This window comes from Nanorana parkeri, unplaced genomic scaffold (genome assembly GCF_000935625.1).
Source record: "Nanorana parkeri isolate BGI_ZX_2015 unplaced genomic scaffold, ASM93562v1 scaffold282, whole genome shotgun sequence".
Taxonomy (NCBI): domain Eukaryota; kingdom Metazoa; phylum Chordata; class Amphibia; order Anura; family Dicroglossidae; genus Nanorana; species Nanorana parkeri.
In genome coordinates, this window is record NW_017306550.1 from 1,229,935 (window position 1) to 1,257,718 (window position 27,784).

At 40.1% G+C, this 27,784-nt stretch overlaps 1 protein-coding gene across 5 annotated transcripts in view; it reads right to left on the reverse strand.

Moving 5' to 3' along the window:
* Positions 1-12,939: 12,939 nt before the first annotated feature.
* CABP1 (calcium binding protein 1) overlaps positions 12,940-27,784 on the reverse strand; it is a 34,096-nt gene continuing 19,251 nt past the window's right edge. For 2 of the 5 annotated variants that reach the window (XM_018557383.1, XM_018557381.1), the window contains 5 exons: positions 16,760-16,790; positions 14,597-14,740; positions 14,234-14,343; positions 13,986-14,133; positions 12,949-13,607 (listed from right to left, as the gene is read on the reverse strand). In XM_018557383.1, the coding sequence (XP_018412885.1) occupies positions 13,582-13,607; positions 13,986-14,133; positions 14,234-14,343; positions 14,597-14,740; positions 16,760-16,790 (459 nt within the window). In that variant the 3' untranslated portion in view covers positions 12,949-13,581. Of the gene's footprint in view, positions 13,608-13,985; positions 14,134-14,233; positions 14,344-14,596; positions 14,741-16,759; positions 16,791-24,015; positions 24,178-24,989; positions 25,329-27,784 lie in introns of those variants that run through there. The other 3 variants (XM_018557385.1, XM_018557384.1, XM_018557382.1) reach the window with 3 other exon arrangements.

Genomic DNA, 27,784 nt, shown 5'->3' on the forward strand with positions numbered 1-27,784 from the left:
AGGCTGACCTCTGGAGGCCCCCACGGGCAGCCCTCTACAGTGCCTGATCCAGCCAGCCCGGATCGCATACCAATGCGATCCGGGTTGGCTGGATTTAATCAGGCACTGTAGAGGGCTGCCCGTGGGGGCATCCAGAGGTCAGCCTTGAGGAGCGAGCGGCCGCCGAGTACAGAGGCTCTGTAGCGGCTCTGTACTCTGTAAGTGGGGGCCAGTGACGGGCCCCCTGACGTCCGCGGGCAGCTGCCGTTTTTAAAGGCAGCAGAGGCCCGGGAGGCAATTGCCAACCTGCCCCCCGGCCCAGTCTGTCCCTGCCACTGGGGCAGAGGAGGAGCGAGGATGAAGGGACTGGCCTAGTAGCCAGACAGCTGCGAGGTTCAGGTGAGTATAACTTTTTTTTATTTACACTTAGCATTTGCATTGCGGGGGTAGCCCCACTGCAAGGAATAAGAATATTTGTGCCCAGAATTTTTCTTTAAAATATCTGCAGTGTCAGCATTTGCGAAGTGAGTTGCTATTGATGTAGGTACACCCTCAGAACTACATCTTCCAATCCTTGTGTCATCACGCTGTATACAAGTGTATAGATGTGAGGATGCTGAGGGACATATCATCTCTGCAGCTAAGAGGAGACACGCTTCAGTGAGTGGAGAAGCAGGGAGTCAGCTCAGCAGTTCGGGTGAGTATAACTTTTTTTTTTAAGCACAAAGACAGAAAAGAGCAATTAACCCTTGCAGTGCGGGGGTAGCCCCACTGCAAGGGTTAATAAAAACATTTCCCTGGAGTTCTTCTTTAAGCTGTAATTGATTATTGTTGTCTGCAGTATCTCTTCATGTCTCTAATCTCCTACTTTTGAAAATGATTTATTGTTTCCTCTATTTTTAGTATTGCTTTTCCTCACACATGATGATTATCTAAATATAACTTTCATAAATGTAATTATGAATAGTTTTCTGGAGCTTAACATAATTATTCTGATATCCTACTTCTAACATACTTTTTATTATAACATATGATTTATCTTCCAGGAGCAGCATCCGGAAGTTCCTCTGTTCACACTCTGCTGCTCAGTTGACTGGTCTTGTGTCTGCCCCTTGATGTGATGTCATGCTGAAATGCTTTAGAACCCTGTAGGGACTCCTGTGAGGACCCAGTGATGGACACTTGTGGCTGCCAATAGGCAGCATCCACATCCCCAGGAACAAAAATAAGGACTGCAGACAGTGGCGGAACTACTAGGGTCGCAGAGGTCGCGTCCGCGACCGGGCCCTGGAGTTCCGCCACTTGGAGGGGGCCCAGGACAGGAGGAAGGGGCCCCTGGTGACCGCTGATTACCCGGATATTTATTATCCCGGTAACCGCTAATGTCAGTCCCCGGACCTCTTCCTCCTATCCTGGGCCCTACATGCTTCACGCTGCTCCCCTCATGGGGGGGGGGGGCCTTCATGGATTCTTGCATCGGGGCCCCGAGGTCACTAGTTACGTCACTGACTGCAGACCAGACCGGCCTACACTAGACATCTGCAGGTGGAAGACCTGGGACCTGTCATGTGACCAGAGTTTTAGGTAAGTATCTGGTGCTTAGATAGCGGGGGTGGAAATGAGCTTTACGAGTCATATGGGGAGTACCACTTGTGATCATTCTGAACTATACTTGGCTGGCTTACTTTGGAAACTTGAATTGATTATTCATTTGATATGGTAGTTCGTTGGCTTGGGCTAGCTGTTTTTGTGAATGTATAAACAGGCACTTGCTTTGGAAACATCATATATAATTTTGTAATACATTATTTTTATTACATATAGTGCATCTTTTATTCATTTATAATAAAATTGTTGCTCTGACCTCGATTTAGTCATTGTAATTTACTTCTTAAGTGCTGTGGTTTGTTTTATTATTTCATCTTCTTAGGAGACGTGGGAGTATCTATTTGCAGTGGATTTACCAATTACTGATGCATTTACAAACTCATAAATGTTTTTATATGAAAATTATAATATATAGTAGCAACAGGCAGGGGCTTTATTTTGTACTTAAAGATTGGTGCCTCACCCCTATACCCACCCTATGCTCTTTATCTTGTTGACTTTTTAGGATGCTGAGGTAGAAGTCCAGAAGAACAAGAATTTATTCCAAATCCTTGTATCAGCTGCAACAGAAGTCCTGCTAAAACTGTGTCAGCACTGCAGAGAGAGTATGCATGTATACGGTACATACAGGTGAAACTTGAATAATTAGAATATCGTGCAAAAGTAATTGCAGTAAGTGCTGCAAAAGGGGCCCAAACCAAGTACTGAGTACATATGCATGCTTGTACTTTTCAGAGGTCCGATATTGTTCTATGTACAATCCTTGTTTTATTGATTGCATGTAATCTACTTTTTTGAGGTTGTGGATTTGGGGTTCTTGGGGTTTTCATGAGCTGTAAGCCATAATCATCACAATTATGACAAATCACGGCTTGAACTATCTTGCTTTGCATGTAATGAGTCTATCTCATAAAAGGTGAAACTAATATAAGTTGCATTAGTGAAATAAATGAACTTTGCACGATATTCTAATTATTTGAGTTTCACCTGTATATCGCAATGGGACTATTTACTGAATAGTTCAATCATGTTGTGTTTTCCACACATCTACATCTCTGAAGTGAGTTGGTAAATTTTAGTTTCAGTCTATGAAAGTTATTTCTTTAAAGTGACACTAAACTCAGGAGTTAAATCTTAAAAATGCATTCAAGTACCTCCTACTATTAACAAAAAATTATTTTATTTGTGTATCACCCAGCTGTAAATCCTCAAATCATCTCTGAATTGGTGCTGACACTGTCTTTCCTTCTGGAGGGGGGCTACTTTTGTGCCCCATGGTCTGTGTGTCTGTGTGTCTGTGTGTCTGTGTGTCTGTGTGTCTGTGTGTCTGTGTGTCTGTGTAATCTCTGAATTGGTGCTGACACTGTCCTTCCTTCTGGAGGGGGGCTGCTTTTGTGCCCCATGGTCTGTGTCTGTGTGTTGTAAAGTAGTCACCACTCCAAGCATACTCCTGTGATGGACTACAATCTCAATACACATTAGTAAACTAAAGAAAATCTTGGTAGAATGGGCACATAATCCAAGCTTATCTCCTGCCCAGAAGGCAGTTGTTTGATTGGTATTCTATAAACTGCGGCCACCTCTGTGTCTGTCTATTCTTCATGCAGTGCTCCATATGATACCACAATATGTTTGTAACATATATAATTTTCTATGTATTTTTATCAAATTCTCTATCTTACACAACCCATAGACCGACAATTGTCTCACTGACATTGTGACGTACGGGCCTGGTCCAAACCCACTGTAAGTCAATCACATGCGACTATACCCAGTTCTCAACTGTGTGAGCCGTCACAAGGACATTGCTATACCACTCTCAGCCTCACCCTGCACAGAGATTTTCCAGCTCGTGGGACAACAATCTAAGGCTAGCAGACTGAGAGCGATCGTCACCAGGGTTGGTTAACTCCGCAGTTACCCTTTACACACCAAGGAGACACCTTGACTGCCACCACGTGCTCTAACGGAAGCACGCACCGATCCCAGCAAATGCTGTGACCATTCAAAACACTCAAACAAAGCCTATGATACCGCTATTCTTTCAGACAGGAATATGACAGGTTTAACTATAAAGTAGCACTCTTCACAGAGGCATGGATACTTTATGTTCTTATTTAGAACGTTTTTTAAGATCATCCTTTAATAAAAGAAACAGTGCAGAAAAATATCCAGAAAAAGATATGAATAAAGATAGATAAATATATAACAACAATAACATCAAAGGGAATAAAAAGAGAATGCTTAACAGTCCTCGGTTTATGAGTCCAGAGTTCAATAAGTAAAAGAGGGGTTTGAGTGGTTCTTCTTAAAGCAAGGCTTGCACAGATGATTTCTGGCTATTAAAGGGGATGTTCGTCTGGGATGTTACAAACTCTTTGATGTTGCAGGAGTCCCTCTTCTTGATGTTACAAGAGCCTCCTCCAGCTGCCTCTGCAGCACCTTTTTGTCAGTTCTCTAGGGGGTGTCATGGAGCCAGCCCCTAAGGCATTGCTGGGGGGAGGGGCAGGAGGGCTAAACCTTTACGATGTCCTCTTCTGCTCCTCCCAAACTGTTAAATTAATAACGAAGAGAATATTTGAATATTCATATCCAATACTGTCCAACAACCCCTAAATTATGATGCGTCATGAAGTTAGCTTTAGATTGAGACCAAACTTTGCGGAGATATGAATGATGGTTGGGCCAGGAGGGTAAATGTGGCCTGTCAGGGCTCCAACCTTCATAATCTGTCCATTTTTATTATGTCTGTTTCTGTCTCGACATAGCTATTGGTTCACTTAGTTTTACTCTATTACTGTCCAATTCCAAGCTATGAAATTGGGTTTATAATGTAACTCAGTTTTATGACTACGGGTGACTGCAAGGTCACCTGGGTCATTATCCTTACCAGGCCTGTGTGTTTATCTAAAACTTGTCAATTGCTAATTTATTAGGGGATTAGTTGAGCTGGGCAAAACCATTACCATGCTATTAGGTATTTATGATACCGATCATAAAGGTATCACTTAACTGATTAACGCCAGTTCCAGGGGAAATGCTAGATAACAATCTGTTTTAGTGCTTCACTTAGAACTATAAAGATTAGAGGCCCAGATTAGCAGAGACCTGGCCAACTGAGGGCAATTTAAAGTCACCTAAACTAAATGAAAGGTTGCATTTGCCTTCAGCTGGAGAACAATAGAATTTCATATTTAATATTAATAGTATTTTTTTTCCTATGAAAGGCAACATACAGCTTTTGTAACCTTGTTGGAAAACAACAACACTATGTGCATACCATATCTATCAGCCAAATTGGGAAGTACATGTTCTGCAGCTGTAATGTAGTTGTTCAAGGACATGCAAAACCCTCATTGTCTGTAACTCTTTAAGAAACATCTACCATCTATGGCTAGCCTTTTTTTTATTACAGAACCTTTTGTTATACAACACTTTCCAGACCTCTGCTTGTAGTATTATGGCAAGCCCCCATGGTATCCTCATAATTCTTGTTTTATTGTGTGCAGTGGCTCAGCACACTAAATCCAAGCATGCACACAAAAGATCATCGATGTGAATTTATATTGTCATTGACGAGTCTTGGCACCATTTTCACCTAAAGGAAAGATTATTGCAAGTCTGGTGAGCAGCAAATTGGACGGGTGCACATGAAGCTGAAATTTTAGGTATGCATTAAGAGAATTGTATAAGATAATGAAATATGAAGGACTAGAGGCACCTTCCCAACTGTCACCATGGACCCAGGACTTTTTTTTTTTTTAAATCCTGGCCTCCAGAAATATGATCCAGTGTGTAATACTTGACTGCACATGATGTCAGTGATGTGATAGAGGCCTCTGCTGTTCTGTTTAGCAAATAGAATCAAATGAGAGAAATACTTATGCTGCCATTGCTGATCTCCTTCCTAAGATGCTAGTTGCCTGGCTATCTCTGGTTTCTGTGCTTTTTTTTCATTGACTGAGAAGCATACAACGAAGTATACAGCAAGTAAAGTGAAAACTCCTGATGTCAATGTTCTAATTCTTTGACTTAAAATACTGTAGTGAGATGATCAGCATGACAGTCAGGCATCTAGCATTTTTTCCAGTAGATAGTCAGCAATGGCAGCTTACATATATATTTAATTACAGATTTACTTTAATTCACACATTGAATGGGATGTTTTCTTACCTTATACAGGGTCCTTTTATTTGTATTTTAATTTGAAACAATGTGAAAGTGTTAGGCAGATTTTGGGTCTTTTTTTCTTATTTCTCATTAAAGCATATGCAAACCCAAAAGCAAAAATGTAATAGACTACAGATTTCTGATCCTTAGATGTGTTGGCTGCATTAGGTTTTTTTTTTAGGTTTTTTTCCTTTATTTTTACCTGGTGATCTGGCCAGTAAGCCTGTTATTTTTCAACTTTCTTTAACAGACCAAACTGTACAGCAAAAGTGACAGATAGAGGTTTAAGACAAACTATTTAATACTGACAGGGCTGCTAACAATGGTCAACTTTTATTCATTTATGTAAAACTTTTATCCTAAAAGGAAAAAAATAATAATGTAGCGCTCAACCCCTAAGGAGCCACTGGAATAACCGGGTCATCTCTAGTCTGTCTAGGGCAGGGGTACCCATTAGGTAGATCGTGATCTACCAGTAGCTCTCAAAGCTGATGCTGGTAGATCATGAAGGGTGTGAATGGTGGCCCCTTTATTAAGCAGGCCTTTTCGTGTGTGAATGGGGCCTTACAATAAAAATTGTGGGCACCCCTGGTCTAGGGGATTTGATCTTCAGCTGCTCCATTAGCATGTAACCTTCCTTCTTCTAGTGCCCACAAAGCTGATGTCCACTCCACTATTGTAATGCTGAATAACTTGTATTAAAACATCTTCATACTGGGGAGAGAGGGTACAGGGATCCTAGACATCGAGGGTAATACAGACATAGACTCCAATATTCAAACGGAACCCATCGCTCTCCTGACCGAATAGAAACCCTTTGGAGTTGGGTGGGTGCAAAGAGTGACTATGGATGCCTCCGTGAATCAATAAATGAATGTAGAAAAGGTCACTCGCACTCCAGATTAATTTTCAGTCAATATTTATTGACCTCTAATCGTGTCACATTGTCAAGCGACGTTTCAGGAACCGCGCAGTTCCGGCTTCAGGAAAACCACAAGACATAGACTCCAGACTCACCAGACCTTGTTAGCATCTCAGTGTAGATCCACTTGGAGTACAGCAAACATAAATTTGAGTAACAGATGAGCAGGGATGAGCGTAAATCCTCAGTAGGAGAGACACCAACCACGCTCCAGATGTCCTCTCTGTTCCATGCACCTCCAGCAGACATCAGCTTTCCTGGTTCTCCTCCTCTGATAACAGCACAGGCCTACTCCATACTTGAGGCCTAGGAAACCTCTTCCCACACTCTGGCCTCTGCCCACCCCCAGGCCTCAGGCCTAGCCTGGGGGGTGGCTGGACAGCACCCAGTCCAGTGCTAATTCATGGCTGGTCCGACTAATCTGCGCACATGACAATTCCTTCCAGTATATGTACCCTATCCCAGCATGCACCACTGGTTGAGAGAAACCCAGTGATTGGCTGCTGTACTGTACATACAACTACAGTGTCCCTCACTGGCTGTCGCACAATACAGCAGAGTCACACTCCATCCAGGGGGATACAGTCAATGCTAGACAACTGGAATTAACCAGATAAATGCCACTATAATCCAGCCAGGCTGATTACAGCCCTGACAGTCACTAAATGTCTAGTAGCCACCTCACAGAAGGTGATGGGGGCTACAATAATAAAGCGGTTGCTTAAACTGCTTAAAAAGTATTAGCTGGAGTTTAGTTTTAATTTGTTAGCCAAGTCTATATAAATCTACTACTTCATCTAACACTACCCTCTCATCAGGGTGACAATGCTGCTGTCCAAGGGAGGCCCTGGTCTGAATCACCAGGAGAAAATAAAGGAAAAAAGACTAAAAAACAAAACTAATTCAAGCATTGGTAAGCTGCAATATACTGAATTTTTGTTTTTGGGTTTAGATATGCTTTAAGTATAGGGACAACTGCAGTGGTTTATACAGTAAATAGACCCCGTAGTCTCAGACAGCCTAAGTCTAAGAACCAATTACAAACAAGTATTTGTAACCAAGCATTTCCAGTTTTATATCAGTTATTGCAGCACTTTTCAGGTTTTTTCCCATCAGTGCAACACACATTAATTATATTTTAGTCAATTGTGTCCAATGCTTTGCTGTTGTCTGAAAAAAGGTATTTTTGTTGTAGTTCAAATTGTGGTAACCCAGGTTTAATTAAAGTGTATTTCCCTTGAATGTGAGTCTTTGACCTAAGAAGAAATTTTTTTTTTTTTATTTTCAGCCTGAATACAAAATTTAAACACAGCCTGATTCTAGAACAGCTTGTTTATCTATGTCCTTGCGGTAACACATGGTAGTGACCTGAATAAAGAGGGTCTGTATGAACCGTGTTTGATGCCAGCTGAGACTCTGCTGCTCATACAGGCTTCGTTGTTAGACAGTGTAATCTCGATGTGGATGGCTCCTTTCCTAGAGCGGCTCACAGATAAACACATTGAGATTAGCAGACCAATTGGATAATGATGTCAAAGGGAAATGCTGACCTTCTGCCAAAGGAGATGAGGGGCACGATGCCCATGGTCTATGTTATTGTTAATAAACCAAATGTGCTTTACTGTTTAATTGTTACTGTTCTAAATATATTTCCAGATTACTAAGCTGCACGTGCAAAGCTGTGTGATTTTTTAAATTATGTAATCGTATAACATCTGCATGTCCTTTATACTTGCATGCAGTTATCATAATGTGTTTTCCACATAACAAGCCCTTCTGACTCTGTCTCAAAATGCCCAACATAATCTTATTGATATTAATTTTTTGTGCACATAAATGAAGCATGTAAGCTAGATGTTTTAGCTTATGAAATAGCATCACGTTTTAATAACTGTGCACCCACCCTCAACCATTGCAACCTCAGGGCATCCTCAGAATCATTGGTTAAAGAAAATTATTTTCCTTAAAAACAGTTGTCATAACACACACCTCCTTCAGTTCACATTCCATGTTAGAAACAGACACCTGGTCACTGCAGATGTACAAGAAATAGCTAATTCTAACATACCCAATTTGCAAAAAGTGAAGTGTTATATAGAAAGCCCATCCTGGACACAAGGAGGATTCCCAATGATCCAAGTGTAATACAGAAAACTCATGTCTGCAGAGAATTCCAAAAAAAATAAGTGTAAAATAGAAAACCCATCTCTGACACAGAGGATTCCCAAGGAGCTGACTGCACTATAGAAAACCCATCTCTAGCACAGAGGATTCCCAATGAGCCAAGTGAAATACAGAAAACTCATCTCTGAAAGAGAATTCCCAAGAAGCCAAGTGTAAAATAGAAAACCCATCTCTGACACAGAGGATTCCCAAGGAGCTGACTGCACTATAGAAAACCCATCTCTAGCACAGAGGATTCCCAATGAGCCAAGTGTAATACAGAGAACCCATCTCTGACAGAGATTATTTCTAAGGAGCCAAGTATAATATAGAAATCCCATCTCTGACACAGATGATTCCTAAGGAACCAAGTGTAATATAGAAGGCCTATCCTTTACACAGAGGATTCCCAAGGAGCCAGTGTAATATAGAAAGCCTATCCTGGGCACAGAGGATTCCCAAGGAGCCAAGTGTAATATAGAAAGCCTATCCTGGGCACAGAGGATTCTTAAGGAAACCAGTGCAATATAAAAAACCTATCCCCAATTCAAAAGATTCTCAAGCATAGCAAGTGTAATACAGAAAGCCAATACCCAATACAGAAGATTCCCAAGGTGTCAAGTATAATATACAAATCCCATCCTCGACACAGAGGATTTCCAAAAAGGGACCAAGTATAATATAGAAAGGCCATCTATGAAAGAGGCCGTTTGCAAGCTGCCAAGTGTAATAAAGAAACCCCATCCCTAACACAGATGATTACCAAAACGACCAAGTATAATATAGATGTGTTACTGGCCATTGTAATATGTGTTTGTTACCATTGTGATATGTTTCTGGCCATTTTAATATGTATATTCCAGCTACTTGTGGCCAGCACAACATTTACAGTTCTAATTTTTGTAGTCAGAACAAGTGGACAGTACTTAAAAAAAAAGTAGACATGAAAAGGTGACTTTTGAACTTTGTTATCAACAAAGTGATCAACTTTGTTATCAACTTTGTAATAAAACAGCCTGAAATGCATTGTTGCTGTGCGAACATTGTTTTTTTTCTATAATTGGGTATACCTCAAAACAGTTTACATACATGACTGTATAAAGTGTATAAAGCCATTGCCAACAATGTCCAAAAAGTGGCCCATTCTGCTGTGACTTATATCTACTTGATTAAATAAAGTCTGACTTTTCAGATACCATGGCATTCATGGAAACTCTTTACAGCTGACTGGCTGAGATGAGAAACCAGGTTGCATTACTGGAAGAAAATAATCAATTTTTGTTGCTAGTATTGGATTTATAGGAAGCAGGGACCGCTCTAAACAAAACACTGAACATTTGTTTTAAGCAGAATATTAAAGAGAAATATGTGTACAGTAGCTGGTATACCATATTTTCCTTGAATCATGCTAAAACCGTTATCCCCTACATGAACCATCAAGTATTTATGAAGTAAATATTCTCAGCATAAGAAGACTAGACATTGCTGATCCCTAGAGCATCCAGATTTAACCATATGGGATACACTGCATTTGTCCTTGTCATGACTGATGAGAGCTGGAAAATATTTATTTATAGTGAATCATTGCACACAGTCCTTTGGGAAGAAGTGCTTGTTCTGTGGTTCTTCATTGCGTGCGTGAATATTTTTTTCATGTTGTACCAATGTAATCACAACATTCATCTGAGTATAAAGTTAAATATTTATAAAGACGCAGTACACATAAAATGATAATGCTGTATTGATGCACTTGGCACTGTGTGAGTCTATGAAAATGAGACCAATAGAATATTCAGTTAATAATTCTGCATCAGTAAACTATTGTTTAAGAACAAACACATAAATCAATGCACACAGCATCCAAAGTACTAGGATTGTATGAGGGTAATATCAAGGAGCGTCCAGGAAATCTAGTTATTGGTGCTCACTATGACATATATAATATGTAACATGCACATTCTATCAATGAATATAGAAATATGTTGAGAAGTGGCTTGGAGACACAAGAAAAAAATATTTTCATGCTTCCTGGTCTCACTCTGGCTGGAGGGATCCAATGTATTCTGAGGACCATGGTGGATTTGCTGGTAGCTTGAATGGCCAGTTCAAGCCTCAAGGTAAGTTTCCTGTGCTGTCCAATTTTATGAGACAAGATACACTTATAATGTAGCTACTGAAAGACGTGAAGCTGATTTGATTTGTCAGGGTCTTTGGGGACCTAGAGGGATAATGGTATTAAAAGAACTCACATTGTCATATTAGAAGATGTTCTTAGAAATACTATTTAAGTTTCATGCTCACAAAAAAGAAAAACACCTTCACTTTCGCTCATGGCTACTTGGTGCTGGGTTTGAATTAGCCACCCAGGAACCACAATGCAATAAAGATCATACATGAAAGTAAATGCACAATGATTATCACATTTTTTTGTTACATAAAAAAAAAGTTTACACAAACAACATAAAAAGTTTTCTTGCTTTGCTGGCTCTGCCAAACATTACAATAATTAGACTATTTTTCTAAACTTGTAAGGATGTAATATTTCAATTTCTGTTGATGATTGGAAGAAACATATTCATATGATAACTGCAGATAAAAGCCTTATTGTCAGCAATTCCCAGGCAAATGCCCAAAGTTAATTGTGACATTTATATAATTCTTCACAAGATTTGCAGAAGACAATTTTTTCTGACACAACATAAAGTTGTGTATGTATAGCCAAACTTTTTTTAAACTTTAGCGTAGAGGGGAAGGGTTAAACCCAGTGTAAGTTTATTTTTTGCTGTCTGTGTCCTATTGGGGGGATTCCCCTTCACTTCCTGTCCTGTAAGAAAACAGGAAGTGAGAGGAAATCTCTACAAAGTAAGGGAATTCCCCTCTTAACAGGTGGAACAGGTATCACCAATAAAAAATTTCCCCTCATCTCTTGTTCTGGTAACAGCCCTAAGATGATTGATTTCCCCTCTCTTTCTGTCCTGAAGATGGAAAAATAGAGTTGAATAGAAATTAATTTACCTAGCAGGGAAAAACTAAAAATAACTAAAACCTGACAGATGTACAAATCCTCCCATTTTCTATCCAAAACACTTTAAAAAAAAAACGTTGGCTATACATACACTTTAAATGACTAGACCTCAGCCCTAGAGACAGGGGTTAATTGTCTTTTTTTGGGCACAAGTCAGTCACACATGGACTTTTACCCTAGACCAGCCAGTACTGGGTACCATTAAAGTATTAAATCTTAGCTCTCACATGTCAGGATGTCATATATCAGGAATCACATTCCTTTTAAAATTATTTTTCACGTTGTGGAAGCTGTGTTACCTGTAGCCTTGATTAAACTGTCTGTATATGTAATAGCTGTTCCCCGCATGCGTTAGATTAATAATCTGCACAGTGTAAGGGATATCCAGCAGATAAACATGATGGCACTCAAAGGGTTTTGAAAGAGAATACATTATCAAGGTAAAGGTGGGGTGTGACCCTCCAAAATGTTAGTTAGTAAAGCCTTGGATTATTTATTCTCTTTTAATTACCTGTGACTACCCTGACCTTTATGTTTATTTGCGAGAGAGAGAGAGAGAGGAAGGAAGAATGGACAAAATTACAGGTTATTTACCCCCCTCCCCACCCCAACTACTTAAACTGACCGATACTTGTCCCTGCTCTTTCACCACTTCATTCACCTGTGGGAGCGCTGAGTCTAAACCATGTTGTAGCTTATTTGGTGCTTACACACGGTTAATGACCATCTCCATTCCCTTAAAGTGCACTGCATCCTGATAGGAAGGGGAGGTCACTTGTTCCCCCATATCCGGTAATACCAGATGTATCTCAGCACTCCCACGGACAAAAAGAGTAGTCTGGCAAAAAATTATAGGTGGGATTCTCTTTAATTCTTAAAGCAGTCTTATTTATAACAGTTTTATGGTAAAAATATTAGTGTCAAATGTCTAGAAAGCATTACATAATAGTATATATGAAAATAGAACCAAGTAAGACTACTCTGTCTTTAAATCATCATTAAGATTGGTCCTTGTACCTACATTTTTGTCCTTTCTGTGGCTCTATGCCCAAATTATTCTCCTTGATACTGTGTATAACCCCTAACTGATGTTTTTGTTTCTTAGCATATCCTAGTAAGATACTAGTGACTCTGATATACGGTAGTTAGGAGAATAAATCTTTAGATGCTTGAGTACACCAGTAAAACCATATCTATTTGAATGCAATAGCTGTGTACATACCTGTATTCTACACTGTCCTTGCATTGCAAGATCACGATTATAGATATTATTGACTATTTATTTAATATAGTTGAAAATCCAGGAAGAAGTTTCTATTCTATTATTGCACAAATCCTCTAGGAGTTAAAATCACATGATGGGTGCTGTCTCATGTACACACAGGTTTTTTCTTCCCAGCATCCTGTAGGCTTCTTCAAGGTGTCCAACAGTTAGAACCAAGTCCCTTATGATTGTCCCATATGTTTAATATCACATTTCTGGGATTGGGATGGCACACTACGACTCAGAGCAGTGGGATCAGCAAGAAGAATGACCTGTGCTGTATTCCACAACAAGAATACTGACATGGCATAAACATGGTGCCTCCAAGATAGGGACATTATGGCTGATGTGGGTACTGCCCTTTCAAGTCCAGGTATTAGTGGATTGATTGAGGCACAGCTTCGCCAAAGCAGCGCAGTCAATTGGATAACATGGGCATCAATTCACAGGTCAGCGGGACATCATACGGACAAACTCTGCCAAATAAATAAAACATACATCAATAAATAAATGTTTTCATTTTTAACCAACATGTGTGACAGTAAAGGAGACAGATGGCTATATTTAGCATAAAAACAACTAGACACTACCTTATCACAGTAACGTTGGAGGGATGAACATTATGTGCTACCTTGTTTTTACTAAATTGTTCAGCCTCATGATTGTAATATTAATGTAGTATATGCTTATCTCCAAACCTAAATGAGGATCTTTCAGAAGGAATCCTTTCATTTTTACATTTTGTTAAACACATTACTAGTCATCATTCATCAAGGCACTTTCAAAAAAGATAATTCTACTGCAAAGTCTAGTCTAAGTCTAGAACAGAGCATTCTTCTGTATGATATACTAACCTTCAAAATCCACCTGTCCGTCCCCATTTAAATCAACATCGCGTATGATATCCTCAATGTCTCTGTGACCAACTTGCTGTCCCAGAAGCTTTTTCATTGCCTCCCGTAGTTCACATGTACTGATCTCTCCATCTCCATTGGTATCAAACTAAAAAGATGTACAAGAGATTAACACAATAGGTAACCATAGCAATAACTTACATAAGAATGATAGGTTTAGACAATAGTGTTTTCAAAGCTTCCCTCACCTCTTTGAAGGCATCTCGAAGCTCCTTTACTCCAATCATATCAGCCGTCTCTGCAAGAAGCTTAGGACCCATTAACTCCACAAAGTCATCAAAGTCAACATGACCTCCAACTATATCAATTGAGATGGATGAAAAAAAAAGGTAAATAAGTTATGTCATGTACAACGCAGATTCATTGAATGTATATTTCAGTTCTGCAGCCCCTAGCCCATGTTTCTAATACTTGATGAACCTTTTGCATAAAAGGGAATGATTACCATGTTTTAAAGTCATGATAAATATATTGGGGTTGGTGTGCTAATAGTAATGAGACATCACTACAGTAAACTGGGAAGTTTAGAATGAGACAGGGATATGACTCACGGTTCATATTGATTTGCTGAGACAGTTCAATTAACTCCATCTCGGTTGGCATGTATCCCATGGTCCTCATACAATCCCCTAGGTCCTTACAGCTGATATATCCATCCTTGTCTTTGTCAAACTCTTTGAAGGCTTCTCTGAGCTCTGTAGACAACACAATTCTTATTTCAATTATATAGAATTCCATGAAACTGCACAAAAGATGACAACAAAATATTTAAACACATAAAGCCAACCAGTCATTTTTTATTTGGTTAAGAAAACTGTCATGAGTGTCATTCAAGGAGTTATTTAGAATATCTTATGCATTCATGACCTTGATAGATCTACAAATTCTGAATCATCTGACTCTGATAACTGGATCATATGATTTGTGTCCAAGGTGGAAATCCATTCTGTATAATTTAGAACTCTAACATCAACCTGAGGCTATTGATTTATAGTACTATACAGGTAGAAATTTTCCTGTACAGTCTTCATATAAAACAATATAGTTTTATTTATAATGCACGACTTTACATTCAACATGTATACATCCAAATTATCTACAGTGTGCTCCATACTAACGTTTCAAGCAAGTTATTTTGGTTTTAAGGGAAAAGCTGATGAGAACTTATCAAAGCATTGTCAACAGTTCTTTTCTAAACTGGTCTTTTCTGAAAGCACTGGGAATTCATAAGAAGGTGACTTAATGAGAAAATGGGATGTAACATCTCCACCTTTGAATTACTCTTCTGTTACTAGGACCTGACACAATTTTCTTTCGAGTATACAATTGATGGATACGGTGCACAAAAGGTAATATCGTATAGTATTCTAGTTTAGCTAAAGAGCACTATAGGTTTCTCCATACAGGGAACCCTTTAGAAGTTGACAACTGATAATATGGTTGAACTGAATACACAGATACACAAACTAAATAAAAAGTAGTTTATTGATGCACATTTGACAAGCTAAATGCACAAAAAATTAGAGTGAACACAGCAATGGTGGGGCAAACAGTACAAAAAACCTTCCTGGACAGGGGAACATGACACAAGAGAGATCGACAACTGGAGCAGCAGACTGCAGGACACAGGAATTTCGGGAAGAAGAAGCAGAAGACCAGTGCACAAACATGAAGCATGCAACACAAACTGGCAGAATCGGGAAGCAGCTGACTGGGATTGAGGTGGACATATAAATCCTTCCTATAGTTTTATGCAGGTGGTAGTTAATGAGGGTAACAAGAGCCAGAGGAAACTGGTTAACAGGTAACAGGAACACATCAGTTTAGAGTTCCTCTAACAGGCAAGATGAGACCTGCTGGCTCCCTACAGTCATAAAGAAATTTTCCAGCATGGTTTTTCTGTGATAATAAGTAGTCATATAGTTTGCTTTTGTTGCACCACATATGGTAAGGCCGATATCTGTTCACCATCAAACCATCACTAGCTGATAGATCAGTTTGACCTGAAGTTGTCGTATTCTTTTCTGTTAGTTTGCTATTGTTATTTAGCTGCCCAGGCATATCAGTAGCATTACAAACCCCCCAAGGGGCTGGGAGCCCTGGTCAGGGGCAGACATACAGCCTCTGCTGCTGTACCAGGGGCATAATGAACAAGATGGACCTTCCATTTCACTGCTGACCATATGTTCCTCATTGCTCCATTCATTGAATTGGGTCCACCAATTCTGGTAACATTACAGTGATACCATTGGTGCTGGAAATGCCATTGAAGGAACAGTGGATGGGGATGTGAATGATGTGATATGGTAAGAAACAGAGACAAAATGAAAGGCTGTGTTTACAGGTAAACCATACTGTACTTGCCCTAGGGAGGTCAGTAAGAGAGAGACTCTAAACAGATTATATTAGGAGGTATGAGTTTATGTGGAGTAACAATAATAAGTCTCAAGGTGAAGGGGGGGGGGGGTTACACAGTGATCATCAGTAGTCAATGGCTCCCATTGGAAAATATGCCTAGAAAGTAATAATAAACACAATATGACTTAAGATGCAGGGATGAGTCAGTAGTGCTTTGGTGTACACCTACGTACAATGTTGCAGTAAAAGTACATTTGTACATCTCTCATTCATTCTCCTGCATTCATTGACCATAAAAAAAATCATACTGTATACCAGATTATATTGTTTTGTTTTCACACACAAGTGTTGTTTACCTTCTATTTCCTCTGGACGCAGCTCTCTGTCCTATAACAGAACATATTGAGACGCAGATTAGAGAAAGAAGAGAGCATTGCAGTTGGTGAATGAACAGGATTAAATGGCTGAACTAGAATAATCTGTTCAATAATCATGCACAAACGTCGGTGGGGTACAAGGGAAAGGTCTGTGATTGCTGAGCCTTGTATATTTTTGGTAATTTTAGCCACATGTAGGTTGTACTTTGGACTAGCCTGTCACCTCATTACGTTTGTAATTAAAAATATAATTATCTTTACATGAATAGCTTTTCAGACATACATGCATGCAAATGCAATCCCATTCAAGGTAAATATGATGTACAACTACGTATGACAACTGTATTATTTACAAATATTCATATTATACATGGGATAATGTAAGCCCTACAGTAAATTGTAAGGATGCTAGGATTCACACAAACATTCAGAGGCTATGTGAATGCACAAAGCCTCTGGCTGAGTTAGTTATAAAGGTCATTACACTCCAGAATGAATCCTAAAATCTTGAATAATTTATTCAGGGGACATGTTTTTCCTTATAATATACCAAACCTCAGACATTGACCAGCTCTATTGACAGACATTGAATGACTCCATACACTTTGGATAGCATTTGGACTGAGGCTTGCCACTGCCTGTTATACAATACAATACTAATTCTTACATAGAGTGCCATAGGCACGTAAAGAGAACCAGTTACAACTGGGCTAATGGAAAAATCTGAATATTCTGTCTTTAATTATAACTAGGATACAGGCCTAAGTATGAATTATGTATTTCTGCTAAATATCTATTTTTGCTCATGCTGCTAGCACATGCTGTCTCCTTCATAACATTATTACATAATAGCAGTTGAGGAAAGTAAACAACTAGAAGGCTCTGTGGTCACTTAAGAGCTGGGGGAAAAATGTGAAAGCATGAGTTCAGGATTGGAGGGGCAGCCACTGTCAGACCTCTGACTCGGCCACTGTCAGAATACCTGAACAGAGGTGGCAGCTGAATGACTGCTGGTTCTGTTTGTTTGAAGATTTTTCAACCAGCTCCTTCGATCAGCTGATTGAACGATGCCGGGCCACAAGGGTGCCAAAATCGGCACCCACCCTGCAAATTTCAGCCCGTTCAAGAACTGGATAAAATTTGCATAGTGCATGGGCAGCTTTAGCTCCATGACTCCTCTTTTGATATACTAGGTCAGGGGTAGCCAAACTCTGGCCCTCCAGCTGTGGTGAAACTACAAATCCCATGATGCATCTCTCTTCAGGAGTCATGTCTGTGAGAATCTTGCAATGCCTCATGGGATTTGTAGTTCCACCACAGCTGGAGGGCCGGAGTTTGGCTACCCCTGTACTAGGTAATGCTAAATTAGCATGGTAAACATAAAACTTTCATAGAGGCGCATATAACAAAAATAATTAATGCTGATGGTTGATTCTCTTTAAAGCTAAGTTCCAAGCATAAGCAGTTTATAAATAATGCCCCCACTTATTAAACGCAAATATATATATTTGTTTTTTTCTAAAAAAACAAATGTAGGTATCTGTTTATTCAGAGAAAATTCACAGTTACATCTGCTCTCTCCATCCTGTACACTATCCAAGCCATGAGGAAGTGAAAGATGGTGCCTAAAGGCCTTTGTCCTAGCATGTACTTTACTTTGTGTAAAGGAAGAGCATATGCACCCTGCCAGAGGTGCATGCTGCAGAATCACACCCTGCTATGCAGTTTTAAGCAGCCAACGGGGGATAGGGTGGTAGTATGTCTTACATCACCAAAGTATAAACTGAGTACTGGCATTTCTCACTGGGAATGGAGTGAGCTGTCAGAATGACAAAGCCCCTTAATTAGCATTGGTAGGCAACCCCCTTGCAAGCTATACTAGATTTCTTGCACCTAAAGTGCAGCCTTAATATAGGGGGCCCATTAGATATATGTAACCAACATAAAACTGTTACATTTGGCATATCTAGAATACAGTTGTACACTATACTCTGGAAAAGATTAATACTTCTCTACACACACTGTAAGCCCTAAGAACTATTGAATGCTGGTAATTGTTTAGGCCTCCTGAGAATCTGGATTTCAGTCTGTTCTGCCATTTTTAATTATTTTGGTAAATAACTGATATCAGCCCGATGCAGCACATAGGGCTGGGTGCTTCACAAATGTGGCACCACCAGTGATTCAAAACGAGGAGGGTGGCTATGTATAAGCTGCTATACATACTCTGGTCAACTGGTAAAGGGGTCATCTAATCTTTCAACCATTACAGGCAGGATATTAAAGTAACATTAAACTCAGGAGTTAAATCTAAAAAATGCATTCAAGTACCTTAAAGTGACATTAAAGGCTTCTTCCCCCTCCCCCATGCTGCTTTAAGTACTTACCTTATGTGATGCCTCTTGTTCCATAAAACGTCTTCCTTCCACTCGTTTACAAAAGTCCCTCCATCACTGGTGCCGCTCTCTGATCCGGCGCAGACCCCTATATCTTCTGTGAAGTCTGTCTGGCGCGCACGCCCATGGCTGCAAGCATTCACCTATACTGTGTCTCTCCTTCTCTCTCCGCCGGTGATATTGACTGCGCATGCACCTGCACACACTTCCTCCTGCACGGCCGTTCGGGAAGCTGGATTCTAAAGCTGGGAGCAAGCGGTGCAGACACAGGTAACTTTTTACCTTTTTGGCAACTTTTTTCTTTTTTTAAATGTTTTTGCATATATCTACTGCTTGCTAGCAGTAGATACTGTATATGTAATACTACTTTAACTGTTAACAAAAATGTACCTTATTTTGTGTATCACTTAGCTGTAGATCTGAAAATGATCTCTAAATTCATGCTGACACTGTCCTTCCTTCTGGAGGGTGGCTACTTTTGTTCCCCATGGTCCCTGTTTTTGTTGTAAAGCAGCCATCACTCCAAGCTTACTCCCATGATGGACTACAATCTCACATTTTGTTTACTAATTTGTTTTGAAATTATAGTCCCTCGCAGGAGCAAGCTTGAAGTGGTGACTACTTTACAACACACACAAGGACCATGGGGAACAAAAGTAGTCACCCTCCAGAAAGGAAGGACAGTGTCACCAATAATTAGGGTACTTAAATGCATTTTTAAGATTTAACCCCTGGATTTAGTGTCACTTTAAAGGATTATACAATTCATCAGGGCCCTATCTGCCATGGCTGTGTAGAGTTAGTGTTTGTGGAGAACTTTGTCTGTAGTGAGGCACTAGTAGTGTGGAGAAGCCCAAAGACTATCAACGCTGGGCTTGTGTTCTGAAAAGAATAACTCATTTTCTGTAGCCTTGGTAGCCAGTTCTAAGGGGAATATGGGCTCTGGTATTAATACATCAATGGCCTCTGAGTATATAGACCTCTTGCTATGGAGGTACCGTGAGTATGTCTAGACTACTAATAAGAGAAGGAAAGAGTGGAAAGAAAAGACTGGTAAATCCAAACACTGCAAAGATACGCCTCAGGCACAAGTGGGTAAAGTGTCTGTAGAGTGGGTTTTTATATGCGCTCATCCCTAGTGTCATCAATTCATGGCATATTTGCTATTTCTTACAGTAAATGATTTTAGTAATGATTTTAGCAATTTTAGACTGTTCTGCTCAAAAAAGAAAAATACAGCTTAGTATTTAGTGATTTTTAGATTAAAGTTCTATACTCATGTCTCTCTACAGACTGCAAAAAGGGTTACGTAACAGCTTTTATTACATTTAATCAGCGCATCTAATCTAAACAAAATATTAGTCACCCTTTTTATCAGAGCCTTATCTTTGATACTGTTGCAGATTGCTACTGTTTTATATATTCATGAGTTAAGAGATTGCAGTCATATTGAAAACAACACTTGATTGCACTTGAAACAACTCGCGTACTGTATGTATGCCTTTGAAACAATTCGCGTACTGTATGTATATACTTTAGCATGTTCATACTAACTGGACTTTCTTTACTGAGCCAAACCTTAGTTAATAGGTATTGCTTGAACCTGAGAAAGGAAGCGGTGTTCTAAAAAGTTAACTTTTAGTGCGAATAAAAAAGCATTCAACATTCAATTGTGTATTAGCAAAGTCACTAAGGGCAGGTTCACACCATTTTCCGGACCAGATCTGGTCTGGAAAATGGTGTGAACCTGCCCGCCGTTCCAGTGCATTCCAGACCAGACAAAATGAGACATGCAGTATTTTTCTGGTCTGGTCTGGAACGGACTGTGCTGGTGGGAAAAGAGGCCAGAAATAGCATAGGGATACATTAGGATGCATTTTGGGTTCGGTAACAATCTGGTCTGGTCTAGAGATGAACTGGATTTGGTGTGAATGGGCCCTAAGAGTCCATTCACATCAGACGCTGCAGTATTCTCACGTCTGGTGTGTGTGGTGCCCTGACACAGTGCAGAAGCGCAAGATTTCAGCGCATCACACTGGGTACTTTTTTTTGTTAGAACTTTATTGAAATGTCACGAGTGACATTTCATTCTGTTCTATGGGTTGGATGTACCACGTCACATCCTGCTACGTTGAAAAAAAGGCATTCCCTATTTTTTTCGGAGCACACCACCATGTTCCTACCGCAATGCAGTGCTGTGAATGGGCACCATGCGTGACAAGGCAAATTGCCTTGTCTTTGGTTGGGTCTGCGTTGGAAACAATGACAGCTCCAACACAGATGGTGTGAGTGGAGCCTTAGGGGCCCATTTATAATAGAAAGTGCATATTGATATCCTCTCTTTATAATATTCTAAAAGGTTTCTCCACCTCACGCTCCACACTGTGGCTTGCATTTTAAAAATGAGCTGTAAAATGCAGGCTGTGGTGTGGAGCATGTGGTGTCTTACAGAGTTCTCTCTGTTAAATGCAGCAGAGAGAAATCCATGACTGGAGGAGAGCTGGTCACATATCTTTGACAGGTCACATGATGAGATTTTCTCCCAGAGAACTGAAGCCAGCAGAACACTATGCACATTTGTAAAGCACACTGCTGTGCCTAAAAAATATGTTATATTTTTTTCTTAAAGCTGCAGTATGTGGTATAGCTGCGGTAGATAGCTTGAACTTTCAAGAAGAAAGGTGTGTGGATTTTCTTTACAGAGGATGAAAAGTTTAGGTTATCCGTTGTTTAAATATGAACTACTTGGCTACTTGACTACAGAGCTACAATGTAAAGAACCAGTGTTAAATTTCTTTCCCTATTTTTTTACTGCTGTTTCCATTAATCTTTTAATATGTGTTGGCCTTGGATGACTTCAGTGGGGAATGTTCAGACACAGCAGTGGGAACAGAAAAAGGAGAAGATAAACAGAACAGCAGATCTGTAAAGCAGGGAGCTGTAGGCGGCTATTTTTTTTTGCACACTAGGTCTCTTACAGGGCATGTATATAATTTTTACATATATTTTCTTCATTGCATTATGTTGAGGACTGAAAAATAAAATGTTTCCGATTTTTTTTCTCGGTAACTAAACATATTGCATAATAATATTGTAGATTTAACTCTTGCTTTTATTTTGACCTATATGATAGTATAAAAATGCATACATGCATACAGCCATATAACTAAGATATATGCATTCCTCCCTTTTTCATAATAGACATTTTGCTTATTTGGATATTCTATGTGCAGCAGAAGTCAACAAGTGCAGATATAGTGATGGGCTTTCTTAGCAAGAACAGTAAACTCTCTAAACAGAGAAATATGAGCGCACCCTGTATTAAATGTTTGTTAAATAAAGGTTTATACAAAAAGTACATACAATACAATCGGGTTATAAATTTAAAAACCCTTGAAAAATAAAATTGATCACAAATGTATTGTTTCAATTTAATAAGCCATTATTCATAACTAAATAGTGTCTGTGTTTGAATATTATTGCTTTTATTAAAAAAACTGTACATTTATATGGTATTCAGTAGCAAAATAAAAACTTATGGTGTGTCACAGTTTTACAAATGTTCGGTTCAGTGGTCCAGCAGCATTATTCCCTTAAAGCAGTAACATGCCGAGGACAGCAACATTCAGCTGGGGACATTAAATGACAATGATTCAGACTAGCAGTTTAGCTATAGATGCAATCATAGAGAAAAACTGGCGTAGCACATCTTATGTTTACACTATTCTTTAATTATCTAGAAAAGGATGTCTGAGTTTGTCTTTCTGACACAGAAGGAAGGACTGTGTCAGCCCCAATTCAGAGATGATTTGATTATCTACAGCTGGGTGCTACACAAATAAGATCCAGTATTCTTAATAGTTAAGGTAATTTTCTCTGTTTCTATTAAGTGATAAAAATCACAGAACGCTTTGTAAAAATGCAGGTCCCCCAGGGCTTCCAAAAACAGGTCCCTGACAACACAGTGTTATAAAGTCTGCAGTTTATCAAAGCAGGTAGTATTAATAAGAGGACATGCACACCAGTTTAAGCATCATTTAACATATGCAGAAAAAAGTGGGTGCTGGAACAAAAGGGGGTAACCTCAGAGTACCCCCAAACCATATCAAATGGTAAGGAAAAAAAGTCAGCACACAGCTTGAGATTTAAAATATGTAAGTGTATATACTATATATGAAAATCATGTCACACAAAAAGTATACAACTAATATATAAGACAGTAGAAAAAATAGATACAATAAAAGTACAGAGAATAAAACATGAACACATCACCACTGGTCCTGAGCTATATAAAGAAGCAAAGAAGCCTAGCAGATAAACAAATATATAACAAAGTGGAGAGAGTGCATGTGTAAAATTTACAATGCCAGATTACAATGGTGGAACTTGACTTGATAAAGGAGTATTAACCATGAAATGTTGTCGGTTGCACCCCCATCTCCCTGCTTCCTTCCCGGTGTCCACTGTTTTAACATCTCCTATTTAAGTGACATGATTTTTTACATAATATATGCATATTTTAAAACTCAAGCTGTTTGGTGTGCTGACTTTTTTACTTACCACTTGGTACATTGAGGAAGGTACCACCATTTAGTCTTATGTTTGCCTAGTGGACATTCTGTAAAGTAGAAATGGTTGTTATTTCAGTTCAGATAGCCCTTAAAGCAGCACAGCATACGAAGAATGCATTCAGCAATAACTAACGTTTTTCTACAACTTGCCACAAGAGACACTATGAAAATGGTTGATGAGTCAAATAGGTTACAATAACATTAAAATGTACAAGGTGGGTCTGGTCACACAGTAATGGGGGAAATGGAAGGGAAAGAACTCACGTACAGGCTGTCGATTCTCAGCGAATCCCTTTCGGAGAAATATACAGGCCGGGCCCAGCAGGTTGTGCATGACTGCGCAGTTTTGAGCCAAAAGCATTAGAGGCCCCTGAGCACCCTCTTCCCCAGATTGTGCCGATTTGAGACAGCTTCGCTCCTCCTGGTTCATCTTACAACATACAGAGTGTTACCAAAGGATACTGTAGGATCAGTATTGAAAAAGGGCTTTCACCTGTCCTGTTGCTTCTATATATGTGACCTATGGGTCACTAAGAGGCTTGCGGCCTTCCTTGTCCTTTTTATTGCCAGTCTTTACCACAAAATCTTCTCTAAGATCTAACCCTTTTCATATCACTTTCCTAGCTTCTCAAAAGCCCTATCTCTCTTTTTATCCCATCTATCTCGGTGTACCTAGTAATTGGTAAAGGAACATTTCCCAGATTCTCTTTCCATTGCCATCTCTTTTCCCTCCTCCCCTGTATCTCCTCTCTATATAAGGAACTGTTTCAGTCTAGTACTTCGGACCTTTCATTCCCACGCCTTTATAAGACATCATTCTCCTTGCTGCTTCTGTGCCTCCTTTGGGAATGCATAACCAGGTTCATGGGTCATATAATAAATTTAGGATACCATTGCAGCATTAAAATAAATGGGAATTAAAATCAACGGTTCTACAGACCTTCAAATAATATCCACAGATGGAAGAATGGCTATATAGCGATAGATACGCTATGGCTGAGAGAAGAGTCAACAAATTCTTCAAGTGTAAAATAGAGGCAGCAGAGGGACCGGAACTTGTGTCCGGTCCTTTAGGGGATTAAATTTGTCAGATTTACATTAAAAAGGGTCTTAAAAACTTCAAAATGTATGCAAAATCACCCTCCCATACAGGATTTATGGTATAGCTACCTTCTCTTTGCTTTTCTGTTCAAGCCATAAACCCCATCTCATCGTTCGCTATAGGTGCTACTCTATGGGGACACGTACCTTCTGTGAGAGGTTTCGAAGAGGAGACTTCACACAATTCCCCATAACACCCAGACCAGAGGATGAGCTTTCCCGAGGGAAGAGAGATAGAGAGGGCAGCAGCCAGCGAGGCATCCCGCAGAGTGAGCGCCACTGAGCCTGGGGGGCAGTCAGCAGCGTCCCACAGATTAGACCCTTTGAGCCGCAGATTGTTTCTCTGATAGAGCCTCTGATTACAGCAGATAAACTGCAGCAGAAACTATTCCCTGATGAGCTCAGAGAATCCAGCTAATGTGGATCTGGCCCCCTTCCCCCATGAGCCTTACAGCTTTTCAATGACATGATGTGGGACAGATCAGCTGGAGGCGTACACAGAATTCATGACACTGACGTTGACTCGACAGCGCCAGGAACCTTCTGATTTTGGGTAATCTTTGTGGGTTTTTTTAATCAACTATATTGTTGTCAGGGGCAGTCATACCTTGAAATTGTTAACATGCTTTGGTTTTCCTTTGGCTGCTTGTTCAGGGATGCATGGTTGCCAACAGGCACAATGTAGACCAAAAAGGCATGTCAAAGAAAGGACAATGTAGCATTATGCCTTGCATAAAAGAATCAGACTGAGCACTACATATCCAAGTAGAACATATGTGAGGACTACTGCTGGATAGTGTCTGCAATCTCAACTCCTGGAAGAATATGGGATGCAATACAAGATAAAGCTGCCTGCCGGATCACACGTAGTTCTATATAAAAAAAAGCAATTACAGGGATGCCTGTGCTGGAAAAGAAGAGAAAAGCATGTCAGCACTGGGGATCGACCAGGAAAACATCCTCTCACTCAAAACAGAGGTACATAATGCACATGCTTTCTAGGTCAATGGCTGATATATTACAATTAAATATACATTGATCCTAGGAGATGCCATTAATAGCTGACTGTGGTTATTTAACTCACATTTTGTATTATTATTATTATTAATAATAATAATAACAATGGTGGATTTATATACTTTTCTTCATTACAATGCTAGATTTCTACAAAAGAAGTCTAATAGTAGGGTAATCAAACAGAGACATGAATGTATTGCTGCTGATAAGGTATGGACTGATATTTTGCCCTGCATCCTAACAAAACATATAATTTCATAGATAATCAAAAAGATATCAATGTTGTGAACATTTCTCCATTAGGATATCCTCCAAATACAGTCTAAGAGCTTCAGGGAGAATTTGTTGATATTATGTAAAACAAGGGTATGAGCACTGGCGGAACTATCAGGGTCGCAGTGGTCGCAATTGCGACTGGTCCCTGGCGTTCTGCCAGCTGGGGCGGGGGGGGCCCAGAGAGGAAGAAGAAGGCCTGCAGCTCCTTCATGCCACCCGCAGCGTTCGTGAAACCAAGCAGTGTGGCAGACGCTGTAGCCGGGGAATGGGTAGGGGAGAACTACATTTCCCAGTAAGCAACGTGTCGAGGGAGGTGAAAGATACCGCCTGAAGGTCCAGGCAGCGTGGCCTTTGGAGAGAGGTGCGGTAATCAGCAGGCACAGACAGAGAACAGGGACAGAGAACTGGAGGATTGAGAGTTGCAGGTACCGAGGGTAGTTGACACTATGTCATCCTCATTCCCCCTCCATCACTTACTGATGCCTGTGTCCCTCTCCATACTGTCTGTGTTCTACCCAGTGAGCATCCCCCAACCTCTCCACCTATAATAGACAACTGTCTGTGTATGACCCCCCCACTGATATTCCCCCCCCAAACTACACTCGTATACTACCCCCCATACCCCATATTAAACACCATGGGAAAGAGCTGCAGAGAGTCCGCCTGCTGGGAACTGTAGTCCCAGGACGCAATGTCAGCACCTTGGCGGTTAATGGACTCCCCCAAGTGGTGAAACGCAGGGCCCAGTGTAAAAAAACCTTGTCCCCCAAGTACACTAAATAAAAAATGACATCTGTCATTAAACAGGACACTAAGGGGTCTATTCACGAAGCTGCCGAAGGATCTAGCCGTAGCTTCGGCCGATCCTTCGGCTAGCTTCGGTTTACGGGAGTCCATCGGTTAATTCGAACCGAGAAAGTGAATAGCCGAACAGTGTTCGGCTCACTTCACTTCAGATCGGTCATTCACTCGGCTGCCCTCGGCAGCTTTGTGAATAGACCCCTAAGTTACCTTCTGTCTCCAGAACACACAACAAATAATATGTTTGCATAATTCCCAACATTCTGAGATGAGAAAGATGAACATCTTCCAACGCAATGGGGAGAATTTATTAAAACTGGAGCAGACAGAATCTGGAGCAGTTGCGGTAACTACTCAGTAAAAAAAAACAGAAGCTGAATGGTTGACATGGACAACTGCTCCAGATTTGGTCTGCTCCAATTTTGATTAATTCAACTCTCAGTGGGGGAATTTATCATAGCAATTGCGAGTGTTTGAACTTCCACGGAATATATTTGATGCACTTTGCGCTAGATTTATGTTGCTTGAGTAATGTTGTTGATAAATTAGGTTTAATAGACTCCAGGAAAGAAGACTCGTAACTCCAGGCAAAAAGCTTAACTGTCGCTTCTTGAAGAAGTGGTCATGGGGACTTTTTAAGCTGTGATTGTTTTCTTAGATGATGCTCCAGTTTCAGACAGCCCAGAACAAGTGCAGATGAAAACAGGGGCAAAAAACATACAATTGAAAAAGTAGTGCAAGCTCCGGTCAAAACAGGGGCACATGTTAAAAGACAGATTTGCACAAAAAAAAAATGATCTAAGAGGCTAAAACTGTAGCAATTGCTTTGATAAATCCCCCCC